This window comes from Moschus berezovskii, chromosome 18 (genome assembly GCF_049115385.1).
Source record: "Moschus berezovskii isolate FMDL1 chromosome 18, NW_MosBer_1.0, whole genome shotgun sequence".
Lineage (NCBI taxonomy): Eukaryota > Metazoa > Chordata > Mammalia > Artiodactyla > Moschidae > Moschus > Moschus berezovskii.
This window is the reverse complement of record NC_142477.1, coordinates 73,258,201-73,285,075: the sequence shown is the minus strand read 5'-3', so window position 1 is coordinate 73,285,075 and position 26,875 is coordinate 73,258,201. Positions and strand designations below refer to the sequence as shown.

The window sequence follows — 26,875 nt, the reverse complement described above, 5'->3', positions numbered from 1 at the left end:
AGATGAGAACAAGTTGAGGACAAGGTGGCACGTGATGCTGACTGCTTTAGCAGCATCAGGGGCTTGGGGGATGGCGGTGGGGGCGTGTCCCGGAGCAGAGGCCAGAGGGAAAACTGTGTGGAAGAGGGTTCCAGAAGCGGGCGCGGCACAAAGGCCCAAGATGGTACCATGCTGGCAGTGTTCCCGGGGCAGCAGGGAGGCCGGAGTGACCAGAGGGAGGAAGCAGAGCAGGATGCGATTATGTGGCTTCACCTCGAGAACAGAAGCCTTGGAGGGTCCTGAGCAGAGGCGTGCCGGGACCAAACCTAGGTTCAAAAGGTCCCCACTGGCCACCGTTGGGGAAGGGCCCCGGGGAATAAAGGGTGGCAGCTGGGAACCCAGCGGGGATGCTGCTGCCGTGTCCAATCCAGGGAAGCGGTGGAGGCTGGAGGGGTCAGATGCTGGGCATCTCGGGGGTGGAGCTGGCAGCATTTCCTGATGGGCGGGGCGTCCGTGTGAGAGGAGGACAGGGCCGGGACAGCACCAAGAGCAGTGGTCTGAGCAGCAGTGGGGAGGGAGGCCCCGGGGGCTCTGTGGCGGCCTCCCTGGTGCCGCTCGCTGAGCAGATGGTCATCCCACAGCACCGCTCACAGGCTGCATTCTGCAGGGTCTCAGCACCAGAGGGGAAAGGGGGGCCCTGTGGTCTCAACTTCAAGGGCCCCCAGTCTGCAGTGATGGTGTTTGGGGTGTGAGGACGCTTCCTGAATCTGCATGCCTACCCCCCAAGGCAGGAACAGCCAGGGAGTTGATGGTGGGCGGCTGCCTCTCTGACTTGGTCCTTCACCAGGCGCCCAGCTGGGCCCTTCACATGCCCCCTCCACCCCACAGCCCGGCAGCCCCCTCCAGTGGGTATCGTTAACACCCCCTTTCCACAGAGGAGGAGTCTGCGGCTAAGAGAGCCGTGTCCCATGGCTGGGAAACGGCCAAGTCCAGATCCAGCCCCGGTGAGGCCCTGCACCCTGCCCGCTGGGGCTGCCAGCCCAGCCCCTGAGCTCTCCATCTCTCCCCCAGGTCCCGGGCAACTTCCACGTGTCAACACACAGTGCCACAGCCCAGCCGCAGAACCCGGACATGACCCATGTCATCCACAAGCTCTCCTTTGGGGACACGCTGCAGGTGAGCGGGCCAAAGCTGATGTGGGCATCACCGCCTCTTCCGCCCTGCTTGGGCACCAAGAGAGGCCCTCCGGGGGGGTCACGCCCTTCGGGCCTCTGCTCCACCAAACGTCCCCCCACCTTCCTTCCGAGCGTGGCTGATCTGTCACCCACACTGCACTCGGAGCCTCACCTTGAGACTGGGCCTGGGAAGGGGACCAACTTTCACAAGCAAGTCCTCAGTGCTGGCGCTTTCTCTGTGCCAGGCTGGCCTTGGGAGGGAGCGGGCACCATGTCTGATGGCAGGAGCCGGGCCTGGAGGAGCCATTTGTCCGGGGCCCGCCAGCGGGTGTCGGCCTCACGTCTGGGGCCCTGTCCATTCAGTAGGCACGAAGGATATATCCTGAGAGTCCACATCCGGCAGGCCGGCCTGACAGTCTCCTCCCCGGAATGGCGGACGCTGAGCACCTGATCTCTGCCGCCCACGGGCAGGCCGCTGGGCCGCCATCTCTCCTCCGCCTCCTCTGCAGTGCTGACGGGGAGGCTGCTCTGCCCTGCGGGACAAGGGGGCCATCGAGGCTCAGAAGCAGATGTAACTGCTCCAGCCGCGGTGCTGCTCTAGCTGCCCCAGCTCCTGCCCCCAAGTCTGGCTTGATGAGAATCCTGTTTTGTGGGTGAGGCTGCTGCATTGGTGCCCTCCAGGCACAGTGATGTGGGCACGGGGCCCAGGTAGGCACAGGAGTGCATGCACGCACACCATTAATGCACAGGTGCACACACGTCTGCTCACGAACAGGCACACTCATCAGACACACACTGAAAGGTGTGCCCTGGCATACATGTGCTCGTATGTGCACCCTGAGAGCACACACTGACACACACCACATAGGCACACTCAGGTCTTACACGCTGGGTGCACCAGCATTCTTGTAGGCAGCCCCCAACCAGAGCAGCCATCCCTGGACACACAAGATATGCACCATTCAGAGAGACACACACACAGACACACCACCAGAGATACACACACACACACCAGCCAGAGACACACACACAGACACCCAGAGAGACACACACACACCAGCCAGAGACACACACACACACACCCCAGAGATACACACACACCCCAGAGATACACACACACCCCAGAGATACACACACACACCAGCCAGAGACACCCAGAGAGACACACACACACCAGCCAGAGACACACACACACAGACAACCCAGAGATACACACACACACACCCCAGAGATACACACACACACACACCCCAGAGATACACACACACACACCACAGATACACACACACCCCACCCAGAGATACACACACACACACCCAGAGATACACACACACACCACCAGAGAGACACACACACACACACACACACCCCAGAGATAATCACACACACACACACACCCCAGAGATACACACACACACACCAGAGAGACACACACACACACACCAGAGAGAGACACACACACACACACACCAGAGATAATCACACACACACACACACCCCAGAGATACACACACACACACCAGAGAGAGACACACACACACACACACCAGGGAGACACACACACACACCAGAGAGAGACACACAAACACACACACCAGAGAGACACAGACACACACACACCCCAGAGAGACACATACACACACACACACCCCAGAGAGACACACACACACACCCAGACTGGACTGCCTTCCATACAGATCCACAAGCACACGCATGCCCCCACTGCCCCCCTCACACGTTCGTGCCACACATGCTGAGGCTTGTTGAATCCTCTGTGTGTGCTGAGCACCTTCCTTCACAAGCACAATCCTCTTTTAGCCTCTCAGCAGCCCCAGAGATACTAGATGAGATACTAGATGTCGTCCCAGAGAGGGCGCAGCCCGGAGCAGCCGGCTCTGAATTCAGTCTGCCCTGGGGCCACACCGGGGGCCGCCTCCGTGTGCTCTGTCTCACTTCTCCCTCCGCATCACTCGTGCTTCTTCCTGGCGCCTTTGCCCCACCACATGATTGAGCACCACCTTCCCAGGCTCTTTGGAAGCCCCGGAGGTTTTCCTCTGGGGTTGAGGCTTTGGAACAGTGCAGGCGAGGTCTCTCTGGGCCAGACTCGCTGTCCACACACTCTGGGAAGCACAGCCTGTCCTAGGACTGTGGACCCTGCCTGAAGGCGAATTCACACAGGCTTCACACCCACAGCCTCCCATCTTTCTGTTCAAGGGACTGCTCTGTGGCGGTTCCCCTGCCTGCCTTTCGGGGTTCGGATCCTGGCTTCACCACTTACTAGTTGTGTGACCATGGACAAATTATTTAGTCTTGCTAAGCCTCAGTGATCTCATCTGTAAAATGGGAACAGTAGTGGTACCTTCTGCATAGAACTGTAGTGAAGATAAAATAAATTCATGCTCGTGAAGCTCTTGAACAGCTGCCGGGCTCAGAGTGAAACGAGCTGTGGCCTCTGTCGTCACTGTGCCCTCACTGCACCAGGCCCTGCAGGGTGAGATGCCGCCAGCACACAGGGACTACCGCGGCCATAGAGAAGACAGACGTAGGGTGCTCACCATCCAGTGGGACAGGAGCTGACCAACCACAGGCAGGCGGGGGGCCTGGGGCCCTGCATCTGGGAGCGCTGGGCAGCATCCCAGCTGTCTGTGCGACCCACCAGGTCAGCAGATCCTAACACGGTGCGGGAGGGGGCACTGTGAGCCCTGGTGTGCACACGGGGAGACTGAGACCAGAGTCATGGCCCAGGGTCACGCAGCTCCCTGGAGGCACCCCCAGGGTCCAAACCCCACCGTGGCAGCAGACCATGCTCCCTCGTGGGCGCTGTTGACCCCTGAGCCTGCACTGCAGCCTGCACTCTGTCACTGGGGACCAACGTTCAGATGAAGCCTTGTTGAACCATCACAAAAACCCCCTCAAGGATGCCGGGTGGCATTTAGTTTTCCTGAGGAGGAAAACAGGCTCAGAGAGGCTCAGTAACCTGCCCAGGGGTGCACATCTTGAAAACTGGGTGTGTCTGGCCCCAGGTCTTCCTTGACTGTGCCTCAGAGAGTTATGGATTCATCAGACCCCCTCAAAATTTCTTCTGTGCTCCAAGCGTTGCCTGAGGCCCTGGGGTAACAGCAGTGGATTCTTGCCCTCAAGTGAAGAAGAGACTAAGTGTAAATAAATGTAATTACAAGAGACAAGAGAGGCATAGGCTTCTGGGCAGTGATGTGGAGATGAGGGCAGGGTACTCCCCAGCTTGGAAAGTCAGGGAGGGCTTCCCTGAGGAGGTGACATCCAAGATGACATCTAAGCCAAGCACTGAAGGGTGAGAAGGATTTGGCCAAGCTCAGGACAGGGAAGTCTCATGGGCAGGGAGCATCTTGCATGTCACCCCTCTCCTAGAGCACCCGCTCTGTGGCACATCCAACCAGTCATTTTCATATAAAAGACCCTCAAGGTCAGTTTCAGATAAAAAAGTGGACCAGCAAATGTCCATGACATCAGAACGGTGTTCTTCTCTACATGAGATGCCAGAGGCTCATCAGAGTCAGTGCAGAGGGTTCAAAAGTGTCACCTGGAGTGGGGAGCAGGGAGGTGGGTTTTAGGTAGAGCGAGAGACCCACATTAGATTTAGGAAAGTAGGGTCTGACGTGGGCAGGTGGGTATCATAGGAAGAGCACCCACCTGCCTTGTGGAAGGTGAGGCGAGGCTGCAGGTGGGGCGGTAAGGGAAGGGCAGCAGCCAAGGGCAGGGGACAGGAGGAGAGAGAGGAGGGACACAGGGGACGGGGTGGTCTTGCATTGCCGTCTGCTGCTGCAGGACAGAAGGACAGTAGTAGCCTTCTACTTGCTTCTTATGGTGGAGATAGGACTTTTTTTAAATGTAAAATATTTAGCTGAGGATTTATCTACCCATTCATCATCCATCATCCATTCAACAAATATTTATTGAGCCCCTACTATGTGCTGGGTGTTCCACACGTTGGTGAGGATGAGCTTGGTCCCTGCCTGTGTGGAGTGTTGAATAGTCTAGAGAAGAGGACAGAAATTAACCAAATGATCATACAAATGAATGTCAGATAGAACCCTGACACGCGACGATGTGAGGGAATATTCTAGCACCCTGGCCTCCACAGCCACTGTCCTTGGGTTAGAAACCATGTCGTTAGTTGGTCTCTGGGCACAAGGGACAAGTTTTCCTTTGGCCGTGTTGAGAGTGTGCAGTTCTGTTAAGTGCTTGATAGACATCAGTGGCCTGAGGCTGGGATCAGGGGCCAGGTCACCCACTGTCCCTGGAGTGGCCTTACTGTAGGAGCCTGTCCCCTCCTGCCTCCACGACCTCTTCCCTTCCCACCCCTCATCCATTCCTCTCTAGGGCCAAGCAAGCTCTGGTTCTCAGCTCCAGGCTTATGTGTTTGCATGAGCTGCCTGCCTGATTAACTTCCCACTTTCCTACAAATCTTGCTGTCACTTTCCCCAGGAAGCCCTCCAGGAGGCCTACCCCACCCACCCCATGAGGACAGATTCCATGTACTGGGCACGCTTTGTCCTGCTTTCAGTTTTCCTGGAGGCTGACCTGGTTTCCCACTGGCCTCAGAGGAGAGTAGGAGGTGCCCTTCAGCCCCTGCCTGGGGGGAGACAGCCAGGCCGGCCACCATGAGAAGGCATGTCTTCACAACTCCTGTGTGTTTCCCACCGCAGACAGGGTGGGAGCCAGCACCCCTGGGCCCTCTCTCAGAGGGAGGTCGGGGCTCAGGAGGAGTGTGCTGGGACCCACCTCTGCCCTTGCTTGAGTTTCCCGTCTGCCTCCATGCTCGAGCCCTGACTTGAGGTCAGACAGACCTGAGCTGGACTCAGCCGCTTATCAGCTGCAGGACACTGGACAGATTTCAGTGCTTCCCCAAGCCTTGGTTTGCTCCTGTAAAGCGAGCCCGTGTCCACCCTTAAAGGCATTAAATGGGACGGCGACACTCAGGACCCAGGGCTGAGCGTCTCACAGCGAGGGCTCGGAGGCAAGCTCGTGCCTCCTCTGTGCCTCGTGCCCGGGGACTTTCCGAGACAGACCGGGCTGGGTCCCCCTTTTACACGCGGGCAAGGTCTCTAGACCAGCTGGCACCTGGCCACTCCCCTCCCCAAGCCTGAGCCGAGAGGCGGCGGCGGCATCCCAGGCTCGGTCCTCCCTGTGCTTCTTGCAGGTCCACAACGTCCACGGCGCTTTCAACGCTCTCGGGGGAGCAGACAGACTCACCTCCAACCGTATGTACCACCCCCACCCCCGCCCCCCAGAACAGCTTTCCGCCTGAGCTCCCCAGGGCGGCTGGGAAGGAAGGGGCCAGGAGGGAACGCTGACCAAGCCTCCGGGGTGAGCCACGCCGCTCATGCTTCGTTCCCCGAGTTGGCCTGTGAGGACACGGAATTACCCCGTCTTACAGAGAAGGGAGGAAAGTGACTTGTCGGGGCTGATGGGGGAGGGCAGGGGCGGACTTGGCAGCCCGAGACACACCATCAGCGCTCTGTGAATACCTGGCCGTCCTCGTTATTGTTGCCATTTCATAATATATTGCTGCCACATAATTGTTGTTGGTTGAGATAATCACCCGAGATCCCCCAGGGAGTGCTGACACAGCCAGAGTTCGTCCCGGCTCCAGGCGGCACCGTGAGAACAGGGCGCTCAGCCTGGCCTCCTGGGCAGCCGCCCACCCCACCCTCCTCCCGCTGCGGCCCCTCCCGGCGCCCCCTCCCTCCCAGGCTCCCTGGCACCTTGGCCCAGATTAAAGAGCATGCCACGTCTTTGCACACCAACAGACGAGCACACACACACACACCTACACAAGTGTGTGCACACCCATGGGGCCTTGCCTAGAGCAGGCCTGGGAGGCCTGCCTGCTTATGTGAGTCTACCGCTGGGTCCTGAGAGACAGGTTACCGGGACTGTTTTCATCTCCACCCCTTAGTGCAGCTTTTCACCGGTATGGCTTTAATCATTTCCTGAGGTACATTTACAGGCAGACCTCAGAGATACTGTGAGTTTGGTTCCCAGTTAACCCAATGAACTGAAGATTGCGATCTTAGAGCAGGTCATGTGAATTTTTTGGTTTTCCAGTGCATAGAAAGGTTACATTTAAAAAACAAAAGAAGAGTTCCATTTACAGTACACTGCAGTCTGTGTGCTGGAGAAGGCAATGGCAAGCCACTCCAGTACTCTTGCCTAGAAAATCCCATGGACGGAGGAGCCTGGTAGGCTGCAGTCCGTGGGGTCACTAAGGGTCAGACACGACTGAGCGACTTCACTTTCACTTTTCACTTTCACACATTGGAGAAGGAAATGGCAACCCACTCCAGTGTTCTTGCCTGGAGAATCCCAGGGACAGGGGAGCCTGGTGGGCTTCCGTCTATGGGGTCACACAGAGTCGGACACGACTGAAGTGACTTAGCAGCAGCAGTCTGTGTGCAATAGCATGTCTTCAAAAATAATGTAAATACCTTAGTTTAAAAATATTGCTAAAGAATGTATCACCTGATAACACAGAGTTGCCACAAACCTTCAGATTTGTTTAAAAAAAGCACTATTTTTGAGGCACAATGAAGCAGGGCAGTAAAACGAGGTGCGCCTGTACTCGCTGCCAAAGCAAGCGTGGAACTGGGATAATCCAAGCGAAAGAGAACGTCCCTCCATGACCCGCCCCAACAAACCAAGCTTCTCATTTCTCCGTGTCACTGGGAATCCTTGTCCATGAGCAGAAGTCATTTTTTCCCAGCATAGATCACCGTTTACTTTCTGATGTTTGAGACTGGCAGTGTATCGTAACCACAGTTAGCGTACAGGTTTCCCACTGGTTATGGACGCGGTTGGCCATCTAGCAGCTCCACCATGGTCTATTAAGAGCCTATCTTTTCACGGAAAACCCCTATCGTCCCTGCCACAGTAATGCCTCTGATATTCACGGGGTTCGCTTTACGTTACTGTATTGCTTCCCGACTGGGCCCGCGGCCACTCATGCCACTCCAGCAGCGTGTCAGTACATACCCGTACCTTCTGGTTTTCATGCAGATGTCTGGTTATAATGGAGGGGAATGATTCTTCATATGGTGAGGTCATCATTGTGGTTCTGCGTGGGGGCAGCCCGCAAGGGGCCTGCCCGCCCCCACTTGCGTTTAGCCTGGACCCCTCAGCCACCTGATACTGGAGGAAGATCAGGCTAGGAAGGGTATGCGAGCCCGTGGAGGGTGTGGGCAGGAAGCCTTTCCTCCTCCTTGGCTGCTGATGAAAGCAGGGGAGGGACCGCCAGGATCCACGAGGCTCTCGTTTCCTCATTTCCCAAGCCCGGTCCCCAGCCACCCACCACGTGTCACTCTGCTCCCACGTCCCAGTGGAAGCCACTTGTTATCTTTCAGGTCTCAGCTCAAATGCCACCACCTCAGAGAGAGCCTCTCTGGCCACCTGTGTACAGGAGCCACCACGCCTGGCAGCACGGCTCTCTGTCCCAAGCACAGACCACTGTGTGGATGACGCTGGAGAGAGACTCTGTTGATGATATAGCTGTGATTATGGTGACATTGTGGTGGCTTTCTTTGAAAGTGTCTCTGTCTTTTAGAGTGACATCATGAAAGTATATATGGAGGAACTGATGTGAGGTCTGGGATTTGCTTCCAAATAAATTGGGGGAAGAAGAGCAGTGGGATCAAGATGAAGCAGAATTGGACGTGTGCTGTTCATGGCTGAAACTGGGAGACAGGCAGGCACCTGGAGGTTCCTCCTGTGGCTCCCCGTGATTTATTGTTGGATTTTTACAAAGATATTTAGGGGGAGGAGGGAGCCGACAGGGCATGGGATGTGCCGGGATCAGGTTGGAGCTGGCAGTCCCGAGGAGGGGTCCTCTGACCAGGAGCCCATGCGGGTGTGATCAGGTGCAGTGTCTCCAGTGGACATTTGGCAAATTATACCAAAGACCTTAAAACTGGTCACTGCCATTGAGTCATCAGTTCTACTCATAGGAGAGTAAGCTAAGGAAACAAGAGTATGCAAGGATTTAGGAAAATAATGGTCATTAGATCTTTGTTTATAAGAGGGAAAATGAGCCATAACATTGGTGCCTGGCCCCAGGGGCCTGGTTGAGCACGTTGTACGTGGTCTTTCCTGGAAGATGCGTGCAGCTGTGATGGTGATGGATGTGTCAGAACCTCACTGGTGTCTGGGCAGCAAGAGGTCCTTGAGCCCCTTCTCCGTGGCAGGCGCTGCTCGAGGGGACACGGCGATGGAAAAAACCAGGGCGGTAGACCTTATGCTGTGTCCAAGGCTGTCACAGTGTCAGCGGCGTTCCGTTCTCAGAAGAAGGTTCTGTATGATCCGATTTTATATTTATATTTAGGGAAGCATAAATATATGTATAAATAGAAGTCTGGCAGTTTGTTCGTGAGAGTACAAATCTATGATTTTCTGGGCAGGCTGGCTTTGTGGGTGATTTTTATTTTTTTTCTTTACGATCATCTGTGTTTTGTACAGACTGAACGGAACTATTACAGCTGTTAAGTGCTTCATGGGGTGTTTTTACTCTTATCCCTTCAGATGTTTTTCAAGGGTGACAGGGATTTGGAGCACAGTGTTTCAGGTGTGGTGCTGGGGCTCCCGGTTTAAAATACAAAGCCTGAGCCCCGCCCCAGGCCCAGCACGCGCAGTACCTTCAGGGGTGAGGCCCAGGTGTCTGCCTTTTAAATTCTGGGTGGCCCTAGTGCTCTGGACAATCTCAGCGCCAGCAGGGTTGAGCAGAGGGATGTTGGGGTCTTCATGGGCTTAGCCTGAGGCTACAGAGTTTTTCCCAGAGTTTTAGAGGAGTCAGGTCTCAAGACAGTTCAAGAAGCACTGCCTTTTCCTTACTAAGATGTCATATTGGCAGGAAGAGGCTGTGAACACCGTCCGCATCCTCTCCCCCTTTATAGAAGATGAGCCTGAGGACTCCGGACTGACTTAGCCAGGAGACCAGGATTAGAGCCCACAAACCTAAATCTTGGTATTGTTTCAGCTGCATGGGCCCTGACCTGAGATTCGAGAAAGCAGCAGTAGAGGGGTCTTTGAGCTTCTCCTCACATCCCAGGAGGCCCAAGGGAATGTCATTTTTCCCGGATGGTATTTAGCAGCTTTGGGCCAGCATTCTCTCAGCCTAGTGTTTGATTCCGATTACCTCATGCTTATCAGAAGCTGATTCATCTCTTCTCCCATTCATGGGTCTGACCAGTCAGCTTTCCATCCGTTCATTCATTCAGTAGGCATTTGCCAGTGTCCACTTCGTACCAGGCCCTGCACAGGCTTCTAGGGACACCGAGATGAGGAAGGCTCAGTCCCTGCCCTCCACAGCCTCGCTCATCCAGCGGGGATGGCCTAAGAGTCTCCGTGGAACAGGACACAGGGCCAGATGGAGGAAGAACTCATCTCTTATTAATTGAAAATGGGGAAAGAAGTTAATCAGTAATCTATAAATGCAGTTTTTCTGGTTGGTGGCTTTTTCTTTTTTAAAATCTTGAACCCATTTCATTTCAAAAGTAACAAGTATTTACACCAGACAAGAACGTGTACAGTGAAATGTGATTTTTATGAAATCCTGCCTCCCCTGCTCCAAGGGTAGAACTGCTCATGGTTTCTTAGGTATCGTCTCAGAAAATTCTTCTGTGTATTCACGCGTGTAGAGCAGTGAGTCTTCCTGTTCTTTTTGCTTAGCCATCCTCCCTTGGAGTCTTCTCACTTAACAGTAACCCGCTGGAGAGTGGCAGCAATTGCCCTTTGGTGGACATTTGGACTGTTCTAGAATCTAGTATCTGTGTCCAGTGCAGGAGTGAAGATCCTGACAGATGCAGTCTTTCAATTCCTGGTGCCCAGAGGGAGAAACGCACTGGGGTTGTTTGGTGGTGAAATCATGCAGTCCCCTCTCACCCCTTCTCCTGCCCCCACCCTATCTCAGTACAGTACCAAGCAGGTTTAGGGTGGAAATGATGTAAAAAGACCTGCTGACCGGGCATTACCCATCACCCTGCCTCATGCTGCTGTGTCTCTCCCACAGCCCTCGCCTCCCACGACTACATCTTGAAGATTGTGCCCACAGTTTACGAAGACAAGAGTGGCAAGCAGCAGTACTCATATCAGTACACGGTGGCCAACAAGGTACGCGGGTGGCAGCTGCGTGCAATTGCGCCCTCTGCTGGCCAAAAGCAGAGGCGCCAAGTGTCCGGCGTGATTTTCTCTGACTCCTTTCAAGGGGCCTTTCCTGAAGGGGTCGTCTGCCCAGGGTAAAGAAGGGAGACAAGTCTCAGAGTTAAGGGGAGGAAATCTAACTGGGAGATGGGGTGTGATCTGGTTGAGAAAGGGTAGGCAGGTAGCCTTTCCCAACGGTCTAGGGTTTGCAAACATCGCAGCCGTGTATCTGGCTCTGGTCCTTCAGACACGGGGCCCTGATTGGTTAGCACACCACAGATACTCTGGCTCTTGGGGCACAAGCTCTTTATCCAAAATCGTGAGGCTCTTGAATTACACCCGATGGCTATTGGTTAACTGGTATGTCCCAGGACCCCAACACTCAGTGTCATGGGGAAGTGGGTGGGCCTTGGTGAGAAGCAAAGATTAGTCAGAGCCCTCAGAACAGGGTGACTGACTGTGGTTTCCAAGCCAAGACAGCCTCAGCTTCCCCGGAGGTGACCCTGCCATGGGACATGCATGCTTGAAGCCCGTTGGTTGAAGTATCCCCAAAAGACCCCTTTACACTAGGTCCCTCCCTCTTTTTTTTTTTTTTTCCTGTTCCAGGACCAAACAAACCCCTTAAAGTGATGTATTGTTTGGCGCTAATAATAGTAAGAGTGAAAGTGAAAGTATTAGTCACTCAGTCATGTCAGACTCTTTGAGACCCCATGGACTGTAACCCACCAGGCTTCTCTGTCCATGGGATTCTCCAGGCAAGAATACTGGAGTGGGTAGCCATTCCCTTCTCCAGAGGATCTTCCTGAGCCAGGGATTGAACCTGGGTCTCCCACAGTGCATGTGGAGTCTCTACTGTCTGAGCCTCCAGGGAAGCCCCAGGAGTAAGAGTAGTAGCTGTCATTTATGGAGAATTACCACGGGCTGGACGTTATGCTCAGCTCTCTACTCTACCATCTTTTTCAGTCATCACAACAGCTCTGACGTTGGGCCTGTTATTGTCCCCATTTTGCAGATTTGGCCACTGAGGCCCTGAGAAGTGGTCCTGGAGCTATAGGGTGGATGAATGGGGATTAGAGCCAACTTCTCCAGCTCCAGAACCTGGTCTCTCAATCACATCACCTACTCAGTCTGAACAGGGGGCCTCTGAGTCTCCCAGGCTGGGAGCTACTCTTTCTCGGGTGGCTTGGGGTCCCTCTGCTTGGCTCCACCTGCACTGATGTGCTGGTGTAACTCTCTGGGGCGGAGGCTTCCTGTTTCTTGGCGGGCATCTCATTGGAACCCTCAAGTGCTGACAGCACCTAACAGATGGGGAAGGCGGATACAGTCTGAGCAGAAAGAGTATGGGCTGTGGAGCAAACTTCCGGCTCAAACCCAACTCAGCCACTCACTTGGGCTGTGACCTGGGACAAATCACACAACTACTCCGTGCCTCAGTTTACTCGTGTGTAAAATGGGGATGGTCCCCCCCTCAAAAGATCACCGTCAAATGAGGCAGAGTTTTTAAAACCACTGAGCCTGCAAAGAAGGCTTTGGCAAGTGGTACCTACCACTGCTCTGTTTTATTATTTTCCTCTGTTCCTCAGCTCTGGGCCGTGACCCAGACAGTCACCCTGCCCCATCAACTCTCCCAGGAGAAAGCTGATCTTGTTTTGCCCAAGGCTTCTTCCCCTGAGGCTTTGGCAAGGGCCCAGCGGCCAGGACTGCGTGTTCAGCTCTCTCTGCAACCTCAGCCCCAGTCTGCCCTGTGAGTGAGGGGAGCTGCACCCACGGGGACTGGTGGCGGTCCAACAGAGAGGGCACGTTTCAAGGTTGTCCCTGGAGAAGCTGCAGAGCTTGACCCTTAGCGTTTGGTTGGGCCTTTAGTTTGGTTTCCAGTTACTGTGGACGAACGAAAGTCATCCAGAGGTTTTCAGCATCCTGAAGTGGATGCACTGTTAATTCAGCCCCTTGGTATCCTTGGAGTCACAGCTGGTGCCTTCTCCAGGAGTCTGGTGGTGGGGCTTTGCCCTCTGGCTTTCCAGTTTGGTGTGTTCCTTCTTTGAAAAAACCACTTCCCCACATCTCTCTCTCACACACAATGCTCAGGAGGTCATGCGTGGCTTAGCCTGTCCCCTCCTCGCCAAGCCTTCCAGACACCCCTGGGAGATCCGGCCATTCACTGACGGACCACTCAGCACTCTGAGTCCCTCAGTCACGGCACTTGCAGCGCTGCAGTGTGGCAGATATTTTTACATCTGCCTCCTTCTCCAGACTGTGGGCCCCTCTGGGGAGGGGCCGTGTTCTCACCTGAGGTCCCCAGCACCCGGCATGGGGCCAGCACACAGGAGAGCTGCTTGGTGAACAGTCTGGATAAACCAGTAGATCCTGCATGGCACAGGAGCTGCAGGCCTTCACTCAGACTGCGCCCATGCCCCAGTGCTCCTTCAACAGCTCTGCTCTCAAACTCCTCTATTTTGATTCTGGTGCTGCTTCCAAGGTCATGCCATCCATTTCCAAACAGCCAGAGGGGTCCCCAGTGCCCGCAGTGAGTGGTGGCCCTCCAGACACTGGTGGCAGAGCTTCGGGGGAAAGGGCGTGAGAGGAGGGGCCGGTGGAGCCTGGCTCTGCGGGAGGAGTGGGTCCTGGGGGCCCTGCGCAGCCCACTCCACATCCCCCGTGCCTCACGGCTGGAGGCTGAGTCTTGCACCCCCCGCCCCTTCCACCGCAGGAGTACGTCGCCTACAGCCACACGGGCCGCATCATCCCCGCCATCTGGTTCCGCTACGACCTGAGCCCCATCACGGTCAAGTACACGGAGAGACGGCAGCCCCTGTACCGGTTCATTACCACGGTGAGTGTGCGGGGCCGCCTCTGAGAAGCAGGACGCAGCCCGCAGGGCGAGGCGCTCAGCCTGTCCACGCAAGAGTGTTTAGAAATGTCTTCAGCAATACATCAGTGTCAATGGCATTTCATCCAGAAAATCTTTTCCAGAGGGGAATGCCACTCATTCGTTTCCATCCCTTAAGCAATTCCATCCTTAGCTGTTCCTTTCCTGATTTTCTCCTGTGTTTTTCATTGTGGTGGAAATTATTCCTTAGCAGAGCTTACCCTTCCTGTGTAAGTCTTACAGTGAGGTTTCGCTCAATTTTTCAGTGCTGCTGCTAATGTTGTCAGGGTTTCTTTCTCTCTTTCCTTCAGCCTGTTCGCTTTTGTCTTCGTCTCCACTAAGTCCAGTTTTCTGTGGGGCAGTTTCAAGCTGATGTGAGCTTTCCTCGGTACTATTTCTGTCAACGGTTCTATCCTGACTTCCCATTCAAAGTGTCCTTGGGGTCAGAACAGCAGGGTCACAGTGCCCTGCCCCGGCCAGGAGGCCTTGAGAAGTTTAGTAAGCCAGAGGCGGTGGAGGTGAACGAGATGGGGTGATGTTCCCTCCTTCTTAGACTGGAAACTGCCTTTCTGCCTCTTTGTACTTCTAATAATGAGAGAATTTTAAACTAAGAGAGTTAGGTGTCCAGTCATGGCTCTTTCATTTCCTACTCTGACTTGGTCTGTATTAGGACTCTGATATTAATCCAAAAGAGACAGGCCCCCACAGTATGCTGGCTGAAGGATACATGGGCTTCAGGTATGGTTAGATCCAGGTACAAAGGTCTGAAAAACGTCTCTCATCGTCCTGCTCTCCTTGGACCTGGTTTCATTTTCAAATAGAATTTCCGGTGGGAAGTGCCTCTTTCTCAGTAATTCTACCCCAAGTCCTGGATAGAATAGCATTGTCACTGGCCTGGCTCAGGTCCCATGCCATCCTTGTGGCCTGGAAAATGAACAGTGTGCTACAGTTGGCTAGCCCCACCCATACTCCAAGGACAAAGACTGCAGTGGAGTGGGGTTCCCCAGGGAAGAGTCAGAGGCCGGTTACTGGACGAGGGAGGAGTCGAGGAGGCCAAAGGCTGGGTGGCCGCCACAGGCGCTCCGTCTCATACTCCATGAAACAGGAGTAACGATCCCCACTCTTCCGTCCTCCCATGGCCTTGCGGGGCTCAGAGCAGATCAGGAAAGGGCTGCTCTGCAGTTAGAGAAAACCATATGGGTACAAAGGATGGCAAAAGTTTGCTGCTTGTATGAGCCTGAAAATAGCCTTCTGCTGTTGTCTGACTCCATAAAAATGTGAAACTTCTCATCAGCCAAGGGTACTTAACATAAAGCTGAACTACCGGACACAGATTGGGAGAAGATATTTGCCCCACGTACAAGAAGGAGTGGGGCTTCCTGAGTAGTTTAGCTGGTAGAAAATCCGCCTGTGATCCAGGAGACCCCAGATCCATTCTTGGGTCAGGAAGTTCCCTTGGAGAAGGGATAGGCTACCCACTCCAGTATTCTTGGGCTTCCCTGGTGGTAAAAAATCCACCTGCAATGGGGAGACCTGGGTTCAGTCCTTGAGTTGGGAGGACCCCTGGAGGAGGGCATGGCAACCCTCCCCAGTATTCTTGCCTTGAGAATCCCCATGGACAGAGGAGCCTGGCGGACTACAGTCCATGGGGTCCCAAAGAGTCAGACAGGACTGAGCGACTGAGCACAGCACAGCACAAGAAAGAGGTATGCTTCAAAATTATATATCAGAAAATTCCTACAGGGAATTCCCTGGTGGTCCAATGGTTAGGACTCAGTGCATTCACTGCTGTGGGCCCAGGTTCAATCCCTGGTTGGGGAAGTAGGATCCTGCAGACCACATGGTGTGGCCAAAAAAGATAAAATTCCTGCAGATCAATAAGACAAAGTTAAGTGATCAAAAAGAAAATAGGTAAGGACTTGGCTGCTGAGAGAAGAGACCACACTGACAATGGAAAGATGCCGAGGTTCACTGGAAACCAGAGGAATGAGATTCAAAACAGCAAGACCCAATCGCATCCTGTCAGACTGGGGGAGGGATAGGCCTGCCCTGTAAAGACTGGGAGGATGCGAAGCAGGAGGCCCCACGTATGTTCTCTGATGTGAATGGGCTCAGCCATTTTGGATGGAGATGCACTAACCCTTTGGCTCCAAATTAGGGAATTTGAGCAAGTGATTCTACCCAAGGCCCTGCAGGGTAGCAGCCCAAGTATGTCGTAGTACTGAGTCTCAGCCAGTACTCCTACTGCACGCCTGGAATAGGACAGAAGCGAAGACACAAGTAGGCACCTCTGTGCAGACGTGGTCTGCATCTCAGAGGCGCTGGGGTCTGCAGCCTCGACAGTGGCGGAGACATGACCATGCCCACACCTCACCGTGGGGTCAAGGAGGATCTTCTGGCCCGCTTTCTGTTTGCTCCTGCATTCCTGACAGCTGAGGCTCTGCGTGTTGAAATTTCTTGCCAAGTGGCTGAGAAGTGAAGTGACTTCATTTATTTGCTAAATAATATTTGCTAGACTTTACCATGCACCAGGCCCTGTGCTGGACAGCAGGAATCGTGAACTAGACAGTCTCTGACCTTAGCTTGCTTCCTAGCAGGTCAGGGAGATGGCTGAGCATGCAGAGCTGCAGTCCAGATCGGCCAGGATTCTGATGTGCACCAGGCATCCCAGTGACGGAGACTTTTCTCTGTTTGGAAAGTTCAGAGAAGGACACCCCAGGATGGGTCTTGCAGGGTGAGGAGTCGTTTTCTAGGCTGGTGAGCAAAGGAGAGAGAGTCTCAGCAAAGGGAATAGTGTGTGCTGAGGCATACAGCACAGCGTGTCTTGTGGAGGCCTTGTAGCTTCTTTTGATGGGGAAGGACTTCTGAGAGCCAGAGGTCCCCCAGACCCCCAGGGCACAGGCCTGTCCTGCATCACCCGGAGGCCTTCCTCTCTTCCCTTCAGCCACCAGTCGCTCCTCCACCCCTGCCCTGCCCACCTCCATCTGAATGGGGACCATTCCGCAGGGTACCTCCTGACATCATTAGCCTGCTGGGTTTCCTGAGGGCCCCATGCTGCCATCTTGGTTGCCACAGCAACCGTGGGGTCAGTCCAGCGCGAGCCCGCCGGCTGTGCCTGGCAGATGGCGTCATTGTGGAGCTTCAAAGGCCTCTGTCACCGGGCAGCAGATGTGGGATGACGCTCACACGCAGACACACAAGCACAGAGACCCCCGGGAGCCCTCGCCGGGCAGGGTGGGGCTGAGAGGGAAGTGGAGGCACCTGCTGTGACTTCTCTTTCTCTCTTTATAAAATCAGACACTTGTGTGCAAAGCCCCCGAGCCTCCAAAGGGGGGCCTCTGCAAATAGCGCCTCAGAGGGGCTTGTTGAAGAGGGGGCTTAAGCCAGGATGTCGTCATGTGGCGGCTGTGTGGAGGCAGCTGTGGGTGGGCTGGAATGAGGGGTGGGTGCAGGCCGGGGCAGGAGAGTGGGTGTGGAGGGGTGAGGCAGGTGGGACCTCCCCGAAGCATTCTAAGTAACAAAGCCCTGGCTTATCCAGGGATGACCCTCCAGGCTCTTACTGCCTGCAGAGGACCTGTTCATCCCCAGCCTGAGCAGAGGAGGCATCTTCCTGAATTCTCCACCAGGCTGCCCGGGGCTCCTCTCTCTGGATGCCCGGGGCTCCTCTCTCTGGATCCCCGGAGAACCTTGCTCAGACCTCCACCTTGTGTTGTTCCAGAAAATTCCACCACTGAGGGAATAAACAGATGGTGTTTAACAACATGCAGGCGATCCTTTAGAGTGCCCCCTCCCACATGCGCACATTTGTTCTCTATGCCGCCACTTGCCAAAGCCCCTTTTTGGAGATGGCCTTCAAGTGGGCAGTGGTGACAGATTGGATGGCTTTGGAGGTGTCACATTGCTTTCCTTGTGTGTTTTATTCTACTTGAGGGGAGCAACCAGAAGTCACTTAGTATATACCAAATTGGGTCAGTATGGCTGTGAGTTTTTGTCCACTGGGAAGTAGCTGCTGTGATGACACGTCCCCATTGGCCAGCAGGGATGGCTGAGTTAGATAGTGTCCCTGACCTCATGATGCTTCTTGCCTGTGAAATAATGCCCCAGTCTTTCGATTGCACTTCATAGCCGCCAGGCCTGATTATGAGGAGTTCCAGGTCTAATTCACCTCTTTGTTACCCACAGCTAGCACGGGCCTTGGCCTGGATGTAGGTGCTCAGAAATGTACAAGGGACAGCTGCTTAAAGAAGTGATCATAGAGCTGCACTTGTTAAGCAGCTACTGGGTACCAGGAAATCTTACAGTCATTGCCTTTAATCCTACTAGGAGCCCTCCAAGGTAGACGGTATCATTCCTGTTTTATATGGAAATTAACTGAGGCCCTGAGAGGTAAAGAAACTCTTCTAAGATAGGAAGGATTTGGCAGGATATGGCAAGGCCAGGACTTTGCCCTCCAAACATGCCTCTGCCATGCTGGGAGCCTGCAGTTTCCAAAACAAAGACTCTCAAGGATGTTCCAGCTACAGAACCCCCAGAAACCACGGAGCCCTTAATAAGACACCAGGATCATCTGATATAGTGACGTCTATCCTGGGACTCAAGAAGAAATATTATAGCAGGAAGCAAGGCGATATTATGAGCATGTGTGGTAAAGTCACACCCGTTCAGAACTAAGGAAACAGGCAGACTGTCCGTCCGAGACTGGTCAGCTGGTGATGTGCAGGTTTTCCTGCCTTTATCTGATTTCTTCTCACTCATCTGTTGGGCACCTGCAAGGATTTTTCCATTGACAAAAGGCAGCAGGTGCATGGGGTGGGGGCACGTGGGATGGTTCAAAGAGCAGAACCTGAGAGGAGATAAAACTGAGGTTTTCCACCTGAGACTCTGCTGGGAAGAGACCAGCTTGGTGGCTGGACTGGCGCAGCAGCCGTTTCAGAGCCTCCGTTCTCTCCCACTCGGGCGTTCCTGGGTGCGTCTCTCTCTCCCGGAGGGCGGGCTCCAGCACCGTTCCTCCAGACCGGGGATAGCACAGCGAGTTCTGAGGGGGTGTGAACAGTGAGCCAGCACAGGGAGGGCACACATCTTGGCCCACCCGCCACGAGACAGTTTCCATTATCTGAGGAACAGAACAGAACCCCAAATTAGCTAAGTTATTCAGGTCTGGAAATGGGTTAAAATAACAAAGCTTCAGTTCTGGTCCTGCCGGGCATTTGAGCCAAGTTCGTTCTTCCAGAGGGTTGTGCCCCAGGCACTGATTCCTCCCGCTGGGTCTGGAGCAGAGACTCCTGGCACTTCTTTTCTGGGGCAGGTTCTGAGACAAGGAAGGAGTATTAGAATGGCACGGGCTACATTGTATAAACTACACTTACTTTTACAGCCACACAGCTTCTTCATGAACTTCCCTGACAGAGACTTCTTACCTCGGGATATCTGATACGTAAGACTTAACAGAGCTGAGAAAACAAAATAGAAAGAAGCCATCCATTAAAAAAAAAAAAAAGCCACCCATACGTGCAGATGAGGAGTGAGGGGAGCCCTCAGGTCGGGGAGAAGCAGGTGGAAGAACTGAAGAAAAGCAGGTCCTTTCCTGAAAAGTAAAGAAAAGTAGCCTTCCAGACCCGGGTGCCCATCCCGCTTGCCCACTTGGTAGCTGTGTGACTGTCGGCAAGTCATTCCCTCTCCGAACCTCTGCTTCCTCACTATGAAAAGGCGCTCAGCCCGTTTGTCCCGCCACTTGCCACGATGGGGTGGGAAAGCAGAAGAAAAGTGCTGTCTCGCTCCTGGCACATAGTAGGTGCTGAACAGAGGGCGCAGCGACGGGGAGGGTTTGGGGGTTTTATTGTTTTGTTTTTGTGGTTTTGGCTTTACCGTGTGACATGTGGGATCTTAGTTCCCTGACTGGGGCTTGAACCCACACCCCCTGCATTGGAAGCACCGAGTCTTAACCACTGGGCTGCCAGGGAAGTCTCCAGGGTGGTGGGCATTTTGCAGCTGCAGCCACTGTAAAAATGTCAAGGAAAGGGCTCCACTCTCTCCCCCCAGCCCCCTGGAATGAGGGGCACAAGTGGGAGGTTCGGCAGACATGACCCCGTGGCTGGAGATCACCACCCCCTGTCCTTCCCACCTCTCCCAGCTCCAGTCATCAGCTTCCCTTCCGGGACAGCCCCCACCGCTCTCAGCCACAGCCTCAGTGTTCTCATCGAGGCTCCAGCCTGACTGCCGCCGGCAGCATCTGATGGGACTCTGATTCATTATTTATTTCCTCAGACTGTGCCTTTTCCCCGAGCCCTGCAAGCAGTGCTGACTGCAGGAGCAAACTGAACGAACGGTTCCCAGGCACTTCCAGCAGCACATCAGGCAGCCGGACAGAGCCTCCTACTGGACCCCATTCGCAGATGAGAGAAAGTGAGGCTCTGGGAGGTCCTCTGGCTTTCCCAGCCGGGGTCGCAGAGCTGGGAGCTGCCCCCAGGAATGCTGACTCCGGAGCCTGGTGGAACAACAGAGGGATTCAGGCCGCCAGCCAGTGTGGTTGGAACGTGTCCTCTTCATATTATAAGGCATCAAGAGCCATGACTAAAATGTCAAGGGAACACACACACCCCTTCTTCTCAAGGTAGACGAGCTGACTTCATTCTCCCCACAGTGGGAGGGTGGGCAGCTGGGGGAGCCACAGGCAGGAAGCGTCAGCCTGAGAACAGAGGGGCATTATGGATGGCTTCTGATGGAAGCAAAGGAATGTGCGTCTCCCAGACTCACTGGGGCCTCCGTACTGAGCTGTCCTCGTCTCCGTTTCTGGAGCGGGCCTGCTGACCGGAGCGGACTCACGTGTGCCAGCCGGGGTGGCCACTCCCAGCTCAGCAGCCCCGCTCCACCCTCCCCTACCCCCACTCCCGAGGTTGTTCCCCTGCCTAAAGGTGGGAGATGCAGGAGGCCAAGGGAACAGGCAGTCAAGGGGGTGTGTATGACACGGGAAGGGGTGGGGATCAGCCTTCCCGTTTGTAAAAGTTAGGAAACTGAGGCTCAGGGAGCGATGGGCGCGGCCTCCAACATCCTGAGTCGTCCTCCACCTGCCGGCCCCTGGCCCACACCCCCGCAGACTGAGTCGCCCTTCCCCTGCCTGGGCCGCGGAGCCCTCCTCCTCTCCTGGGACGCTGATGTGCTCCTTCATTCCCCCACTCCTCTGCTCTTTCTCACTCCCTCGCTCCTTTATTCAGTGAACATGTCCTGAGCCTATGTAGCTCCGGCTCTTCTGCTGTCTTCTCTCCCTGGGGCGTTCAGGACAGCGAGCTCTAAGCCATAGGGTTGGGGTAGGGCGTGGGGAGTTAAGGGGCGCTCCTTGCCTGGCCCAGAGCTGGAAACAACCTCTGTGGTCTGCGGTGCTTTGCCCCCACATGTGTTCTTCATGACCTACGCTTCTTGCAAACCTGTTTGGGCCTCAACTACTCCATCTGTAGAATGGACCTTCAGAGGGCTTGAGACCTCAGCAACTATAAAGAACCTGCCTGCAGTGCCTGGGACACCCTCACTGCCCTGTCCTTCCGTAAATTGCCTTGTCCTCCGCTTAAAGAGTCAGGTAGAGAATGGAAATTTAGCTCCAAAGGCCTGCTCTGGGGAATAAGTGATATTTTATATGTTGTTCTTCTTAGACTGGGTCTCAGGCTTAGAAAAATCTCAGATCTTAGCAACAAGGTTGTAGCCTTCCAGTCAATTGGAAGGTGAGATGAGGTCCCATTTACTGACCACCTACTAAGTGCTAGGCACTCCAGAGGCATTGCCTACAATACAGTCATTGGCAAAGTGGGAATGGTTTGCCCATTTTGCAGATCAAAAAACTGGGGCCCAGGAAGGCTCTCTTGTGGCCAGAGTTAAAAGATGACAGCCACAAAACAACTCGGCTTCCAAAGGCCAAGCTCTTCCCACTGCCACAGCCAGGAAGGCCGCTGCGGGCTCCTCAGTCCTCATCTCCCCACCTTGGCCGAGTACCGTGGGGAGGTTCACGCCTCCCAGACTCCACACTCACAGAGGCCCAGCTCTCTTAGCTCTACAGAGCAACAGGCAGGGGAACCAAGTGTCGTGGACATGATTTGCTTCATTTTCCTTTGTATTCATCTTGGACGCTGTCCCCGCTCCCGGGTCAGGGAGATGCCAAGTCACCATCCTCCCTTCCATGAGGCCTTTATCTCAAGAGCCGGATCAGCCTGCTAACATGTGTGGTTGGTCATCTCCTCCCCTATATCAGCCAGGTCTGGTGAAGCCGTCATCTTACCACCAGCAACGGAGGGCCCAAGTCTGAAGGCAGACAGACCATCTGGTGCAGCCTCATAGCTGCATTTGCATTTCAGACATAGAAACCTCCTGGGGATGGGGGTCACGGCCATGACTGACCACCCTCTAGGACGAATCCAGACGTGGCAGACCCCTGGTGATGGGACTTTCTGTGGCCACCATCTGTTGAAATCGAGGGAGCCCTTCAGCCTGTGAGCACCCCAAGACCCTCTCCTCACGACCCCTGCCTCACCTCACCCCCTGTGGATGTGCGGAGGTGGGGTGCTCCAGCAGGCCAAGGGCAGAATTAGGAAAGCGAGGGGCCGTGGCCACATCAGGCGGGCGGCTAGATTTCTCTCCGCTTCTGAGGACTGTCCCCCTGAAGGTGCCAGAACTTCCCCTCAGTTGACTGGTGACCAGCGCTTGAGTGGACACAGGGTAACAGGGGCCACATGGCTGCGGCGTCGGTGGGCGCCCACAGCACCTGCCGTGCCCCCGGGCCTCAGTCTCCCCGCAGCTCTGCGCCTTCTCCTGGGCCTCAGTGCGTGCTGTCTCCCGCTCGGGGCCAGCCCCGTGAAAGGACCTCAGTCTGGGTGCCAGGTGTAGGTGGATCATCACACGCACAGGCTCCAGAGCGAGCAGATGAATACAGATATGTGTGTGTGGCTATTTTTTATTTTTTGTTATTTGCTCCATTGCACTTAAGTCACATTTTCCTATCCTCTGATCCAAGCTCTAAAAGCTTTTTGTGGTATAAAATTGCCCATCATCTGATCCACTCTACCGAAATAACCCAGCTTCCCTGCCGTCATCTTTCTTGAAAAGGGGCCCTGCGTCATGCTCTCATGCGGGCAGGGAGAGGCCCTGCCCGCTGAAAACACTTCATAATAATCCCCCCAGCACCCCCATCCTCCTCTCTCCCTGGGGGGCTGCTCCGGTTTCTGGGGCTGTTATTACTGGAATGCCAGCTGCTTACTTACAGCTCATCCATACAGACCTGCTCTGTCTGTCTGAGCCTCACAGGCCTCCGCTTAGCTCATCTGGTGGAAATATAATTTCAAAAATAAATGCTGGTGAGATGCACACTTCCCTCTTGCCTCCACTGTGTCTCCTGGCCTCGTCCACATGGCACCGAGGACCCAGGGAGGCGCCGCCGTCTCCCAGAATCCTCCAGTGCTCAGCGGCAGGGGCCTGCAGGGTGGCCCAGCGTGGCTGCTTCTGAGCCCCGTGGTCATTTCCCTGCTCCTTAGCTGTGGCATGGGGGAAGAAGTGAGAGCTCAGGAGGCAAACATACTCAGCTCTGCCATACCCTTGCTGTGTGACCTTGGACAAACTCCTTCCCTCTCTGGACCCCATGGGTACGTGAGAGAAGAGGTGCGTCCCTCCAGGGCATACGGCGTGGTGGGTAACACTGGTTTTTATGAATGATTGAAGTATGTCTTTAGGGAAAAAGCACATTTAAAGTTTCCTTACAAATCTTTTAGGCACTTTGGTTTCTTTGATAGCCCCAGAAAGCACTCATAGGTAGGCCAGAACATTTTGAGGAGCATTTCGTTGATGCATCACAAGTAGGAGTCCTGTCAAGTTCAAAGCAAAGTGAGCAACTCAGTGAGGTGGGCTGTTCATAGCTGGGAAGCAGCCAATGGCCAAGCTGAGAGTTTTGAACTCCAGTTTGACTCAAATGGTAAAGAATCTGCCTGCCATGCAGGAGACTGGGGTTCAAGCCCTGGGTCGGGGAGATCCCCTGGAGGAGGGCATGGCAACCCACTCCAGTATTCTTGCCTGGAGAATCCCACGGACAGAGGAGCCTGGCAGGCTACAGTCCATGGGGTCACAGAAGGAGCTGGACATGACCGAGCGACTTTGACTTTTCAGCCACTAAATACTGTGGCATTGGCTGAGTGACTGAGTGGCCCTGCGCCTCGGTCTCCATGGCCGCACAGTAGTCGTAAGAGCAGTGCTTCCCTCCGAGAGCTGGCCTGGGGGTTCAGTGAGGTAGACACATCGGCATGCGAGGCCAGGCCAGGCACAGAAAGGTGTTGTGGAAGTGCTGTCTGCTTTGCTGTAGGTCTTATCTTACTATGTGAATTGAGGAAGTACAGACATACAGGTGACATTCATGGCCGTCCCCTTATGACAGCAGTTTTTTTATAATTATTTATTTGGCTGCTCCGGGTTTCAGTTGCTGCGTGTGGGATCTAGTTCCCTGACCAGGGATTGAACCCCCGCATTGCAAGGAAGGCAGATTCTTAACCACTGGACCGCCAGGGAAGTCCAGTGATTAGTATTGTTTTTATTTCAGCCCTGGGTGTGTTCCAAATCCTGCTGGTTACCATGGGGTGGGCATAACGGATCGGAGCATCAGTACTTGCTGAGCTCATCATCTCGTGATTTAGGGAGGTCTGGCCGTTGCTCCTTCCACACTGACCTCTGACCATTCCTCCCACTTTCAGATCTGTGCCATCATTGGTGGGACCTTCACTGTGGCCGGCATTCTGGACTCGTGTATCTTTACAGCCTCGGAGGCCTGGAAGAAGATCCAGCTGGGCAAGATGCATTGATGACCTGCCCGGCCCCACGGCCACGGACCCAGGAGACCACCAGCCCTGCCTCCAGCACCCTGTCTCCTCCTGCCCTCTGTCTGGCCCAAGATCTGGCTGTGTCCTAAGTGGGGGTGAAGGGAGAGAGGGGGTGGCTCCTGGGTTCGACGCTACCTCTTTTCCCCAAGTTTAATTTTAGATAAATTACACTGCCTGAAGTTGGGGCACCCCTTTCTTTCCTTGAGGAGCCCCAAGACCAGAGACAAGGCCAGGACAGCTCGGGGACGCACTCCTGGGAGAGCTACAGTCCTCTCCCTGTTGGGGGTAAGCCCAGAACCCATGCTGACCAGCTCGCAGCCAGGCTTTGACAATCTCTCAGCCCCCACTGTTTGGTCCCACTGGCCACTTGGGTTCTCTCCTGGGCAGGCAGCCTGCAGACCTGGGCTCCAGGTTCTGGACCAGGCTGCCCAAAGGCATCTCCTACCTGGCTCCTTCAACAAAGTACGGTACTTCCCAGGCAGGCCTCTGAAATGTGGTGCCGTAGATGGAGCCCTCGCCTCTGTTCCATCCCTTCCTGCTTGACCTAGAGCCCAGGCCTCAAGGCCCTCTCTCCCACACCTTTCCTTTCCTACCCAGAAGCAGATGCCCAGAGGCAGGGCAGCAGCCTGCATAGACTCAAGTCTGCCCACTGGTCACTGGGCGCTTGGCGACTTCCCCTCCCTCTCTTCAACTCGTTCCTCTGCACCCCCTGCCAACGTGCCTCAGCCCCCCATGCTGTGTGGCCCCAGCATGGCTTGCTCGAGGGGCAGGCTGTGACTGAGAAGTCATCCTTTGAGGACTAGACATGGTTTGTGCCTCGATGTCCAGATGGGAAGCATCATTTTCTGAGACCCTAAAGTAATCATGTCTTGGCCTCTCCCAGATGGCTGCCAGCGGTCCCAAAGCCTTAGGTGGGAGAAGCCAAGTGGACAAGCCCGTCTCCCATCTTAGCACGTCCACCTTGGGCTCCCAAGGGTGCACAGCTGAACCCAGCTGTGGCCCACCTGCCCCACCAAGCTCCCCGTTAGCTGGCCACACAGCAGCTCAGTCCTGGTTCCTGGGGCGGCTCCACTGTTTTCTCACTGGCTCCTGGGTGGGTCCCCACCCCACTGTTCCCCCTTCTCCTTCCTCTTTAGTCCTGAAAGGAAGGGGCCATGGTCCAGGCAGAATTCCACACAGGGAATTTTAGGTATGCCCCTCTGTCCCCAGCGAGAGAGCCGCCCAATGTTTTCCATTTATATCAAGATTGTTTGCATACTTTTGTAATTAAGGGGAGTGTCCAGTAGAAGGCATTTTTAAATTATCTCTATGGGTGGTTCAAGTCTCTGCCTTTAGTGATTTTTGGCTCTAGATTCCAATTAGAGAAGCTTCCCTTTGCATTTGAGTTGATGGATGTAAGTGTAAACTGTATTTGGTTATTTCTGGTATCTGTGGCCACTCAGACGGATTTCTTTTTTTTTTTTTTTTTTTTGGCATTCTCTTCCCCCGTTACAAAAGGAGTCCCTTGGGTGTGTGAATATGTGTGCCTGTACAGAGTGGGCAGGGCAGGGTGGGGAAGTGTGTGGCATGCACGTGAATTGAAATCCCACGTTGATGCATTTAAAAAAAATCCTTGAGGACATAGGGGATGTCAGTTTCCTATGGAAGAGACACCTCTGACTCATAAGCAAAATCTCAAGGGAAAAAAAATGTTTTAGTTTTTTCCCCACTCGTTGGGTTCAAATAGATTAAAAGGCTGATTTTCAGAAACACTGCTGTGTGTTACTTTTGACTTGCTTATGGTTGGGTAGCCTGGAGCCTGGGATCGTAGTCAGAATGGAATTTCATTCTAGAGGAGAGAAGCTGGG

General features: G+C 54.4%; 1 protein-coding gene across 1 annotated transcript in view; it reads left to right on the top strand.

Moving 5' to 3' along the window:
* ERGIC1 (endoplasmic reticulum-golgi intermediate compartment 1) overlaps positions 1-26,758 on the top strand; it is a 113,526-nt gene extending 86,768 nt beyond the window's left edge. Inside the window, exons 6-10 of the mRNA XM_055421833.2 lie at positions 1,051-1,155; positions 6,334-6,394; positions 11,191-11,291; positions 14,029-14,151; positions 24,903-26,758. Coding sequence (XP_055277808.2) covers positions 1,051-1,155; positions 6,334-6,394; positions 11,191-11,291; positions 14,029-14,151; positions 24,903-25,010 — 498 coding nt within the window. The 3' untranslated portion in view covers positions 25,011-26,758. The remainder of the gene's footprint in view (positions 1-1,050; positions 1,156-6,333; positions 6,395-11,190; positions 11,292-14,028; positions 14,152-24,902) is intronic.
* Positions 26,759-26,875: the final 117 nt, after the last annotated feature.